Here is a 13,236-nt window from a genome sequence, read left to right on the forward strand (position 1 = left end):
TCATATGCGGAAACCACGGCCAAATTGCTTCTATATTTGCTCAGATATTGATCAAGAATCAGACTTTGAATTCTGATTCGCTGGTTTATTAGTTTAGAAATCTTATATCTTGACTTAGGAACATCGGAATCACGAACGGTTTGCGGTGTCGAAAAGCAGACTCGTAGAGATACGTCATAAAAAAAAAAGCATAATCATATCGCTTCTATATTCACTGAGGTATTTTCTTCTTTTCAGCCTTCGAAATCTGATTCACTGCTTGTATCGATTTTGCATGGCCTCATGAAAAATCTTGTGTCTTGACTTAGGAATACTGAATTCACAAACAGTTTGTGGCGAGTGAAAGTAGACTCATAGAGCTTTTCTTTATAATTTCTTTTGTAGGTTGTCGGTTGCATCTATATAGCTTTAATTTCCCGCAAATATAATGCACTTTTATGACCGCAATACGCGGCATCCTCATCTAGAGATAGTGGACGACCAACGAAATGCGAACGCCAAAGTTGTTGCCTTGGAGATTCATCCTCCAGCCATTAGCTCCTTCCTACTTGTTAGAAAGAGGACTCCCGCATCTCTTCGTCTTACAGAATGGTCTATAAAGGAGACCAAGGACGTCATGGGCAACTTCTCAGGCAAGTCTATGAAAAGGTGCTTCTCTTGAAGTCTGCAACTTGTCAGGAAGTCGCGTCTGCCAATTCTTCTCATCATGATAGATGTTTCAATACTTGGATTATTCCCCTTTCCATATTTGGTAAAGTTCGCCAGTTGAGTTCTTGACAACAGATCCAATGGACATGCCAAGACGACTTAGCATTAGTGGCAGAGAGATTGATATTCAAGATCAAACTATTGGCCGCAAGATAAAGCTTCGTGATATTGGGGCCTCAATCCATGTCTATCGTGCCAAATTGAAGTGTCGTGCCGTTGGCACTGAGAGCTCAAGATTTTTTTTTTTTTTTTTTGCAGGTTTTCAAGAGAGTGTTTCGCTATCAAACTAAGGAGATTTAAGTGATGGCTAAATGATCCGCGAAGAACCACTTGGTATACCTTCGTTTGCAATTGCGGCTTTGGCACCGAACCACACGTGGTGCATCTTTTTTGGCGACGAAGCTCATGAATCATGGAGCATCCTCTTCTTGAGTTTGTCGAAGATGTACATGGTGAATTCTTCGTCTAATATTTGGCATTGAAGTAGATGAAGCTGTCTCCTCTTTGCGGCTCGGTAAAAAGCACTTGGAGCACTCCTTTGGCAGCGTTTAGCATCTACTGTTGAAGCTTGGAGAGAAACTATGTGGTGCATATCATCATTGCGACTTGGCGAGGTTGACTCTTGGGGTATCCCTTTCCAAACTTCGGCGATCAAGTACTTGGCGCATCTTTGCAAAAATATTTATTCTTTGATGTAGGAATGATGGAATGGAGATCCTCTTGATTCTGAAGAAACTAGACTTCAAAAGAGGCGACATATCAAAATATTAGAGCCAAAATCCTTCAGGATTGACTTGAATTAAATTTTGAAGTTGATCAATGGATATGCCGCAATGACTTTCCAGATTTGCATGCTTGGGCGGAAAAAAATCATATCTCGTGATTGAAGTGTTCAATTTGGGAGATAATTGATCGTATAGAAGCGTAACTGAAAGATCTGCAATTTATTCAAAATTCAAGGCGAAATTCCTTCCACATTAGCCGCAGTAGCTTGTCGAAGTTTACCCAACTGTGCTGAAACTTTAGATTTGCATGCTTTAGGCCAAAAACAATGTTCATATCATATGCTTGCAGAGTCCGAATTGCAATTCATTTGATTCTTCAACTTCCAATCTTCAAAACCTACGGTCACGACAAAGTTTGAGACTGAACTTATCTTGGATTGAACCACATGATTTTTTATTCAAAATTGATTCTACAATAAGACACATGGCTACTTTTCATATCATGCTTCACAACTGTTCACTTCCTTCTCTTTGCTTCTCTTGCAGGTTTGTAATGGAATGCCGAGGGTATCAAACCAAGGAGATACACAAGATGTGAATATATTGAAGTTTTCAGTACCAAGTAGCAAGCAACATCTCAATGCAAAAGAAAGGTTTGTTGCAGTAGATCATCTCGCAAAGCTGCTCCTTCTCCAAAGATATACTTGATTTGTTTTTGTATTCTTGAAGCTCATCAAAGGTGGCTCTCCAATGATTGGAGGTTCTTTTTTTAAAAAAAAAAAAAAAAAAAAAAGAGACAACTTCTCACATATGGAACTTCAATAAACACATGCACAAAAATCACCATGCTCATGGCTTAACAAAGAGACCCATGCTCAAGCAATCAACACAACTACTGAATGCGGATGCTAGCCGTTGAGGGTGATTCATCAAATCTTAAGACATCTAAAAAATTTGGGAGAAGCCTTCCAGATAAATCGACAATGAAACTCAGCTTTCAATCATTTACATGACTTTAAGCTCTTCGTATAGGATGTCATCTATCTATTTTCATCGTTGCTCCATTTTTCGGATGTATCAAATTCTTGTAATGTAATATTGAAGCAATGAAATGTCCCTTTCAGTTTGACGCAAATCGTCTTGATCCTTTAGCAATGTATATTTTTGCATTTGAAAGAACTAATGTGATGGCCCCCCAACTTTAATTTCGGTGACCACATCTTGCCACACCTTTATTTGTTAAACATGTGCGACTGAACTTAGAATGTAACTCTAAGCGCCTACGTACCTCGTGAAGAGGATCAAGTCATAACGTAGTTCAGAAAGATTGATTTCTTTTGACGTCCTAACTTTTTCCCAGGCCACCTCATTTAAGGTCTTCAACCTAGCGGACATCTTTTTTGTTGTGCCATACACAGTTTAAACTCAGGTAGGCCAGGAGTATTCAACTTGAAGACAGAGCTTTTGTAACTTCATGAATCTGCTCGACTTTGAAGAGCTTAGTAACTTCAGAATTTAGCTCAAATTTGAATAGCTTTGCAACTTGAAGATTTGGCTCAAATTTGAAGAGCTTTGAAACTTGAAGATTCGGCTGAAATTTGAAAAGCATTGCAACTTGAAGATTTGGCTCGTATTTGAAGATCTTCGCAACGCGAAGACTCGGCTCGTATTTGAAGAGCTTTGCAACTTGAATGTTCGGCTGAAATTTAAAAAGCTTTGCAACTTGAAGATTTGGCTCGTATTTGAAGATGTTCGCAACTTGAAGACTCAGCTCATATTTGAAGAGCTCCACAACTCGAAGATTTGGCTCATAGTTGAACAACCCAGTGACTTGAACATTTAGCTAGAATTTGAGAAGCTTTGAAACTTGAAGACTTTGCTCGAATTTGAGGAGCGACACAACTTGTAGATTTAGCTCGAATTTGAGGAGCTTGTTGATATGAAGGTTTAGCTTGAATTTAAAGAGCTTCACGACTGTCGATTTAGCTCGAATTTAAGGAATTTCTTGACATGAAGATTTAGCTCGAATTTGATGAGCTTTACGACTTGAGGATTTAGCCTGAATTTGAAGGCTTGTGACGTACAGTTTAGACTCTTGTGTCAAGGAGCATTTCAACTTGCAGATTATGCTCATGCGTCAAGGAGCGGTTCAACTTGCAGTTTAGGCTCTTGCGTCGAGGAGCGTTGTAACATACATAGACTCTTCTATTTCATCTTTGGATTCAAACTTGCCCCCACTATGGAAGTCTTCTATATCTTCATCTTCGTGAGGCTCACGGACAGAAAACCATTGATCTCCACTTGTATCAATGCTTAATTCCATATCATGTGCACGGGTTGCCAACTCTTCAAATGTCTTGGGCTTTATTCCTTGCAATATGTAACGAAGACCCCAATGCATACCTTGGATGCAAATTTCGATCCCAGAAGTTTCACTAAGGCGATCTTTGCAGTTAAGGCTCAAGCTCCTCCACCGATTGATGAAGTCAACAACTTGCTCACCATTTCTTTGGCGGGCATTTGTAAGCTCTATCATGCTTACAACACGCCTTGTGCTGTAGAAGCGGTTGAGGAATTCTTGCTCTAGTTGCTCCCACCTATCAATGGAATTAGGTTCGAGGTCTATGTACCAATCGAAGGCATTCCCTTTGAGGGATCGAACGAATTGTTTGACGAGGTAATCACCATATGTTCCAGCATTGTTGCAAGTTTCAACAAAGTGTGCTATGTGTTGTTTTGGATTTCCCTTGCCGTCGAATTGCTGCAACTTAGGAGGTTGATAGCCAACAGGCATCTTCAAGTTATCAATCCTTTGTGTATAAGGCTTTGCATATGTAAGAGAAGATTTGGATGCGGACTCAGATTTATGCTTGACTGCCTCCATGATGAAGTCCTTTAATTGGCCAACGGGAATCGAACCTTCAGCAGAGACTTGGACCTCCTTGTTTCTTGTTTTGCGGAGGAAACTCCTTCCTTTTGTGTTTCATGAAGCGTCACAGGTGCTTAGGTAGATTCTCTTTTAACCATGCTCTCCAATTTATTTGTTAACTTGGTGATTTTAGCATCTTGATCTTTAACGTACTTTGATAGGCCTTCAACTGCTTTCGTCAAATTTTCAAGTTGTTCTTCTATGGTTGAAGCATTAGTCATCATCGCATGCACCACCATCGTAGGTGATGGAGAAGAACATAGATTTTCGCAAACATAGGATGCGAACATGTTATGCGGAGTAGATCCAGTGCTTAAGACATCATCATCAGCTTGCGTGAAGGATTTCTTGGACTTAGATAAACTAAGTTGGGCAAGAACCCTCTCGACCATTTTGGCGACATCCTCCCCTTCTTCTGTGGTGTTTGCTGGAGATCTCACGCCTTTTGAAGACTAACCAAAGACGACAGTAGATTCAAACTGTGCTTGCGGAGCTCGTTGTCCTAGCAATTTGGCTTGGTTCCTTGTGACAGGTCTGACGCTCCTCTCAGTAACATCTAGGATGTTTTCCACGGCAACGGAGAATTTGGATCCGATAGTTTTTGTGGATGCGGATTTCGAGTTAACCTTCTTAGAAGCCATCTTAGTGTTTTTGAAATTCGATTGTTGGAGAGAAGAGATGAGAGGTAAAGATTGTCCCACTGGGCGTGCCAAATTTATAACGACTAACCTTTCGTTCCTGAAAATAATAATCAAGAAAAGAAAAATAGCGACAAAGAATAATATTTGATTTCAAGAATTTGTGCAGGGGTTACAATCTTTATGAGATCTTAAATAAAAAGATGTAATCCTTTGATTCTTCTCCTCACGATACGGCCGTCAATCAAGGGCTTTGCTTGTTCTTGAATGGACGGATTACTTGTTGTCAAGATTTCACTTACGAATGCGGAGCCGAGCTTTAATCACAAACATAGAGGTATAGAAACTTGCGGCTCACCACTTGGAGCGAAGACTTCTTAGTATGAAGAAGACTTGCGGATGAGAGCTTCTCTATGTATTTTTCTTCCTTGGCTTTATGAACACCCCTATTTATAGTTACGGGGAGAGCTAGGATATGTATATGATTGGTTGAACTATGTCATTTGAACACTTGGCGACATTTGATTGGTTCTTCTATTGACTTGGCAAGCTGCGTCACTTATGCACGTGGCACGATTTTATTGGTCCTTGACTTGACTTGGCGCGCCACGTCATTTGATACATGGATGGACCTTGGGATAATAGAGTGGGCTCATCATGTGAAGTCCGATGAGATAGACTAGCCCAATTGAATCGGTCTTTCAATTAAATCAATATCAATTGGACCTAAGTAATTAATCCGATTATATTAGTCCATAATATTTGTTCGGACCAACACATCTCGAATTTAGAATGAGATCCAAATTAATTTGTGGATTTAAGTTCGACTAAATTTCAGTGCTTACAGTCATAACTCAATTAGTTTGACTCTCAAAAAGTGAAATGTGAGAAATATATTAAGATCGAGGGAGTATAGATTAACAATGTAATTTTCTTACACCATCACTAATTCTGTTATAACATGCTGCTTACCATTTATTACAGGTTACCTATGAATGCTTATTAAATAGATTACATGCAATTACCATCAAGTGACATGATAATATTATAGGTTGCCAGAGACGTTGAACATCTGCTAGAAAGCTGAATATTAATTTGAATAATCTTAAGAACACAGCACGATATACATCTCCAATTCCTATCCATTGATAAGATCACAAACAACCAGATACAAAGTTACTTATCTATTTTCCTGGCACAACATGTTATCTGTTACTTGACCAAATCCATACTAAAATCCCAGAGCCTCTTAGCTAAATCCATATCTTTACCCATGGCTGTTGTTGTCGCCAAATTGTTGTCCGAAAAATATTCACCACTTACCCCCTTCACTTGTGGATTCAATGCAAGATAACAGGTGGTTGATGCTCCCTAGAGAAGAGGAAAAAGGGATGTTAAAACTCCTCATTTTCCATGGCGTCATGGTTTCAATAATCTATTTAGTGAATCTTTTTCTTCGTCTGAGCCACGGTCATGTTTGTCATGAAAAGAGTATTAGACACCAAGTTATTCTGCATTGACAAATCATCCTCTGGTTTGTTTATCGACTTCCCTTCGGGGAATTTCTTAATCAGGTTCCATTTTCTACATTTTCAGTGAATATAGGAGGGAATTTTATGTGAATGCTAAGGAAATACAAATTATGTTCCTATATGAGTCTGATGGTTGTTTCTCTAACTAATTCACGAGAAGATCATTAAAGACCCTAAGATAAAACCTTCTGATAGCAAGAAGTGGTACTATATGCTCAAAACTATTTAGGCCTTTTCCCCAGCATGAGCAAAACTTCTTGCTCTGGAAGATGTCAAAATTCTCTCCAGTGTATAGAAATTGCAAAAGAATCTGTGCATACTGCAAATTTAAATGCTTCATCGCAGAATATACCTGTTGAACATTTTTTAGCAAAAGCTTTCCAAGACTGCCTACAAGACCTGTAATAAACAGAAAGGAAATTTCATGTTCACTTCTCTGCAGGTAGCATGTGGAACAAATAAATATTCTACGACGACCTGTGGGCTTAGAACTCTATGTAAGAGAAAATGACAAACATGGTCCCTTATGTACTGGGGCGGTCAATAATGGTCCCTTGAATGTACTGTTGAGCAGTTTTTGTCCCTTTAAATCTATCAAAAGAGAGCATTTTTGGTCTCAACTCTGGTCGTTAAATTAGCTGTGAGAAAAAGGATTAACAACTCACATCTAGAAGTGCAGTTTATGCTAGTTTTGGTCTATTTCTAAAGTTTGCTGCCGATTTTCCAGGTGCAGTTGCGTTTTTTTTTTTTTTTTTTTTTTTTTTTTCCTATTTATGATGTCAAATGTAGTTTTTGGTGTTGCGGTTTCTAACAATTGACGGGACATACTTGGTGCTTCTGGTTAAAAAAAAAAAAAAAAAATCCCCAGTTTCCTGGTGAATGTAAAGGTCAAAGTTTGTTAATTATTTGAAAGATGGACCAAAACTGTTCATGAGTATTTAAGAGATCATTTTGAACCTGCCCCAAAGCATAAGGGGCTATTTTTGTTATTCTCTCCTATATATAACTGTCTGAAGTTAAACGTCACAGAGATGTGTATGCCACAAAGCTATGCAAAGTCAGCAATGGGACAATCCGGTGGCTCAATAATGACCATTAGACTTAGTGAAAGGGTTCAATTCCAACCCCGTATCCTTTGTCAAATTAGTAGAGGCCAAGTTCTTAACGATCCCCCTCCCTCTCCACCCCACCTTGAGAAAAAAACAAGGAGAAAGAAACAAAAAGGAAAGAGCTAGGGGGACTTGTCAACATAGACTAAGACTTAATTTTGTCAAATGTTAGAAAAAGAAATGCCATGTCGCACCACATAATTTTGTCAAATGTTAAAAAAAGAAATGCCATGACGCACCACAAATCTACAAATAAAATGTGACTGCCTTTTGCTCATTATGCCATGAATTAGTATTAGTGAGAGCACTAGGGGCTTTCTTCCAGACAAAGGAAATAGCTAACTAACTGTACATACCATTCATATTAATCAGACACCAGCTACAAAATAGAAAAGGAAGAAAAGAGAATCTTACTACCATTAAAAACACCCATATGACGGAAAAGATTGGTTGTGATCGTTCCAGGATGAAGTGAATTTGCAGTTATATCTACTCCATCTTCCTGTTTGAAATAAAGATAACTCAAATATTCAGAGTTCAATTGAATGGCATGGACCCCTTGTCCAAAGCTGTGATTGGGCTACAGAAGTCAGAGACTGCAAACCCAGAATTCTTGATGTGGAAAAAGGAATATCCAATTATTCACCAAGAAATATACTCCCTACATCTCAAATTATCTATCGTGATTTCTGAAAAATAGTTGTCTCAAATTATTTGTCATTTTAGAAGTTCAAAACAAAATTAATTATAGTAATTGTTCTTGGAGACTACAAACACCTAAATTTTGGGGAGATAGCACATAAATAGAGTAAATATTTCATGAAGAGAGATTATATCTCAAGACATAGATAAGGGTAAAATAGTAAAAAAAAAAAAAAAAAACCTCCAAATGAACATTTCTTAAGGGGCTTGTAAAAGATAATCACGACAGATAATTTGAGACGGAGGGGGCATGTGTTTGCCTCTAGTAATGGAGACATATATATATCATGACTACACAAGAACTGCTAGAAATCGGAATGAAAAGCAGTATCTGAGAATGAATCTTTTTTGTTTGAGAACGCACCTTTACGCGTCTTGTGAGCTCATTTGCGTGCAGTATGTTGGCCAGCTTTGACTGGCCATAAGCACCCCAGCTGCTGTAGCTGCAGATTAAATAACAAACAACAGCAGTGAAAAATCAATTTTCCAGGGGAGAAAACTATTTCATCATGCAAATGTATTCATGGTAAGTGAAAAAGAGATCATTGGATCAACAATTTTGAGCACAAAGCTTGTCCTTTTTAGTTAGTTCAAGAATCAAGAGTAGTGATGAGAAATTTATTAACCGTACAGGAAACCAAATAAGATAAGTGATCAGTTAGTCAAATGATGTGACCAAAAATTTGGGATATTCTAAAATAATTCATACTATTAAAGTTAAAGTACGGAGAGTATAACATCCCGTGCTTGCCAGGTGAACAACAACTTATCGAAACATATCATGAAGGAACTTCAAGGTGTTGTCAGAGAATCTAGGACACCAGAATTAACAAGAGATGGTCAACTAAGAACCTGTAACAAATTGCAAATACTCATCCTGGCATGATCGTAATCTATATTAATATACTATACATTCGCATGGAACTACTGGAGCTATTAGACAGTAACTGTCACAATTCCAGGATGATTACAGAAGTCGTCAAGCAAGTGATGAATTTGAGTAAATTCAGGTTTATCTTACAATCAAGAAAACTTAATTCGGCACCAAAATATAACTAGATTACCTTTTGGGGTCATTAATTTTGTCAAACCGAATTCCTTCGCTATAAGCAAATCGATGAGCCTCTGATGAAACATTCACAATCCTTCCCCCTATCTTTGTTTTACGTGCTGTCTCCTTCATCTTCTCCAACAACAAATTTGTCAAAAGAAAATGACCTGCGAACACAAGAAAGAAGAATTATTATGGCTAAGATAAATTAACAGGAAGTATGAATGTCGCTCTTGAAAGTTCACAATATATCTAAAACTGTCTACCAATCTTATTAGGTTTGTCAAGTGTGTCTTGTATTACTGAAGAGTACGATGACAAAGTATGGACTAACGGGACATTATTTGTCATCTTACCAGTGTGATTTTAGAATCATGATTTATCACCCTAGTATCAGTGTTGCATATGCAAGTAAATTTAGGTGTCAGATGGTCTTTTGCTTGCGCATTTATAACTGAATCCTAAGATGAAAAGAGTATGGAGAATCAACTATTGATCTCCTTTAAGCGAGAACTGAATCTTCATTTCAGTAAAATTACGAAGGGCGATAATTTGGATTTAGATACTTTATTTTATAAAATGAACTGTTGCTTGAATGAAAAAAATAAATAAAGAAGATGGAACTATTTCAGGTTCTCTTCTACTGCAAAACATCAACAGTATCTTCTGTGCAGAAACATACATTAACAAACAGTTCTTACCTAGATGATTTGTGGCAAATTGCAGCTCTATGTTGTCTTTTGAGAGCATAAAGGGAGTTGCCATGATTCCTGCATTATTACTTTCAAAGAAAAAGATTATGTTAATAGACGTGCATGGATATATAAGAAAAGGGAAGGGATTCATGCAGAAGAACAAAGCTATTTGAAGAGTCATAGGTAGTAAAACTGCAGTCTTCAGCTATGTGATTACAACTCTTATTCATCACTTACATTAAAAGGTTCAATTGGCGACCTGATGATTTATAGTCGGAAGCAAATTTCTTCACTGATGCCAATGAGCTAAGATCTAACTCCATGGTATCAACTTTAGCAGCAGGGATTTCCTTAACTATTGCTTCTCTAACATCTTTTCCAGCAGTCATATTCCGGACAGCCATGATGACATGAACTCCACGCAGGGCAAGAACACGGCTAGTTTCAGAACCAATACCACTTGATGCTCCTGCAAATCGATGTTCATGAGCAAACAAAATACTGCTAGATGATTCACATTTACTGCACACACTTTACCTAAGAGATTTAAGTGTAACCTCAACTGTATACACGTATTTACAGTAGTAATGTCAATCTCACTGTTTACCATAAACCACTAGCAGCCACAGTATGGAAAATGAAGAAAAGTTAACATAAGAATGTGTCATAAGGATCAATTAAAGTTAACCAATATAGGATTATCTGTTTTTGTCTCAGACACTTGATCTACAAGGAGAACGAGAAATGTTCTAATTAGTATTCACCGCTACCTTAAATTGCATATTATTGTTTCCGGCGTCTGCAATAGTCCAATCTATGCATTGACCAGATTTGCATTACATGGGCCAAAGAAGCATTGGTAACCAGGTCTTTGACATGTAATTGGGAATTCAATGTTTCATATTTTTCAGTGTAGATCAGAAGATTCTGAATGAAATTCAATTACCCCTTATGTCTCTCTGGTACAAATTGAAGTTTATCCAAATCCATAAGATAAATACCATTGAAAGGTTCCATATTAAAGTAGTACATGGTAGTTTTAGATGAATTTTTCATCTAATTCCAAGAGCTCCATAAATACATGAGGTTGAAAAGGATTGCCACCAGGAGCGGAGCTAGGGGGCGCAAGGGGGTTCATCCGAACCGTCTTTGCTGGAATTCCTTTGTATATACAGTGTCGACATTATTTTTATCCCCTTGATGTTTGCTTCTTTATATTTTGAATCACCTTAGTGAAAATACTGGCTGTGTCACTATTACTACCCACTCTCTCATTTTATTGAATATAATAGTGGCGCCCGGGTAGTGAGTAACTCTGCCCACTAAGTCTTAGCCAAATATGAAAAAATCAGCTAATGATTTTCACCCAAAACCCCATTAATCGCTAGGGCACACCGACAACACACTCTACCTAATGAAATTGGATAAGGCTCTAGGCATCTCTAGGCAGGGCCAATTTTGCCCATTGATTAGGACAAAAATCATATGCAAGCACAGCACAGCCCAAAGATTTTCTACGTGAAATGTTTGGTTTATACCTATTAGTCCATAAAGGCATCACCTTTTTCTATTTTGACATAGTAAGGGGAAAAGGCGAATACAGACACCCATTGCATCATGCAATTTGCATGTCACCAACTATAATACTACTAATCGGTACCCAATTTAACCATTATAGGAACAAACAACAACAACAACATACCCAGTGGAATCCCACAATGTGATCCCTGGAAGGTAGGGAGGTTGTTTCCGACAAAATAATTTAACCATTACAGGAAGGAAATCAAAAAGCAAATTTTCAAGAATGGAACCTGTAACAATGGCAGTAAGACCAGAGCCATCAATTCCTTGAGTTACTTCCTCAGCGGTGGAAGAAGACGAAAATCCAGATGCCCCTTTCCTCTTGAACAGCCACATTTTAGTTTCTTTTTCTTTGGTAATCTGTTCCTTTGTGTACAAGTTATATGGAGATGTCAACTGGGAATTGCAGCAGAATTTATTAGCTTTGCTTTCACCTAGTTGATGACATATATATATATATATATATATATTCTACTCGTATTAAAAGCAAACATCAAATGATTCAGTTCCAGAGTTTAACGGACCTGACACAGCAGATCTAAGAATGTACTTAATTTGAATGTGGAAGAGTAGACCGTGGAGCCTATGTTGCCAAGTGGATGTGATATTAGCCTATACATTTATCCAATTTACATCCCTTCACATTTATCCAAGTTAAACCTTGACCATATCATTTTTCTCATAATAATATATAAACCCTCTCCGTCTCAATTTATTTGGACACTTTTTACCTTTTAGAGTCAATTGACTAATTTTTAAAGCCAAATTGCATCAAAATTTATTTGGACACTTTTTACCTTTTAGAGTCAATTGACTAATTTTTAAAGCCAAATTGCATCAAATTAGTTTGATATTTTAAAAATAAAATTTAAATAATCAAATACTATACGAAAAGTATTAAAAATTGTAATTTTTCTCATATCAATATAATAAATATATATATATATTAAAATATGAATCAATATTTACTTAGTTTGAATTTTGAAAATTGAAAAATGTCACATATATGAGAAAGAGGGAGTTTCATTGAATTAACAGATTGGTGCAGAAGTAACAACAAGGTATTCTGATGATTACTAATCCCTAAGATGCTGGATTTCTATTATTGGTTTGGCATGAAAGATAAAAACACGAAGTTGTTTTAAATTTTTTATTTTTTCCCCTTTTTAGTAAATGCTTGGGCGGAAATGATTTTTGTCCTTTCATTTCTTGTTAAAAATTAAACAAAAAACGCCCAAATTTTCTCTTGTATGCCAAAAATGTTTACTTCTGTCCTTGTCTTTATAGTCAGCAATAGAACTCAATTTAAGGGCACGTTACTTATTTGGTTGGTCGGCCAAATATACATCTCTATGTATATCATTGAACAAAAATACCTATCTATCTATATCTATATTATTTTAAAGGGAAAAGAGTTAAAAATATCCCTCTACTTTCGTAAATTGGCTACTTTCTGCTACAAGTTGAAGTTGGGGCCTACCCTCCCGTTACAATTTAGAGCAAAAATCCCCTACGTTATGAAGTTTAAAATACTCATTTCTAACGTATTCCCACATGCTGTGCTAA

General features: G+C 37.2%; 1 protein-coding gene across 2 annotated transcripts; it reads right to left on the minus strand.

Annotated features, from left to right (window-relative positions):
• Positions 1-6,060: 6,060 nt before the first annotated feature.
• On the minus strand, positions 6,061-12,286 carry LOC132056535 (short-chain dehydrogenase TIC 32, chloroplastic-like). Of its 2 annotated transcripts, none has more exons than XM_059448778.1 (8): positions 11,901-12,286; positions 10,327-10,558; positions 10,096-10,175; positions 9,408-9,561; positions 8,708-8,786; positions 8,056-8,143; positions 6,885-6,931; positions 6,061-6,371 (listed from the first exon to the last, which is right to left on the minus strand). In XM_059448778.1, exons 1-8 carry the CDS (start codon positions 12,004-12,006, stop codon positions 6,213-6,215), a joined length of 945 nt encoding a protein of 314 aa, XP_059304761.1. In that variant the 5' UTR covers positions 12,007-12,286; the 3' UTR covers positions 6,061-6,212. The 2 variants fall into 2 exon arrangements, with proteins under 2 accessions (XP_059304761.1, XP_059304762.1); XM_059448779.1 differs by having other exon boundaries at positions 8,059-8,143; positions 11,901-12,283.
• Positions 12,287-13,236: the final 950 nt, after the last annotated feature.

The sequence above is a fragment of the Lycium ferocissimum genome, chromosome 5 (assembly GCF_029784015.1).
Source record: "Lycium ferocissimum isolate CSIRO_LF1 chromosome 5, AGI_CSIRO_Lferr_CH_V1, whole genome shotgun sequence".
In the NCBI taxonomy this organism is placed as follows: domain Eukaryota; kingdom Viridiplantae; phylum Streptophyta; class Magnoliopsida; order Solanales; family Solanaceae; genus Lycium; species Lycium ferocissimum.

Coding starts and splice junctions, on each gene's coding strand:
- LOC132056535 (XM_059448778.1), bottom strand. CDS start 12,006: ATGTGGCTGTTCAAGAGGAAAGGGGCATCTGGATTTTCGTCTTCTTCC. Junction 9,562..10,095: donor ATTTGCCACAAATCATCTAG/GTAAGAACTGTT, acceptor TTGTGTTCGCAG/GTCATTTTCTTTTGACAAAT. Junction 8,144..8,707: donor AGCTCACAAGACGCGTAAAG/GTGCGTTCTCAA, acceptor TATTTCAAACAG/GAAGATGGAGTAGATATAAC.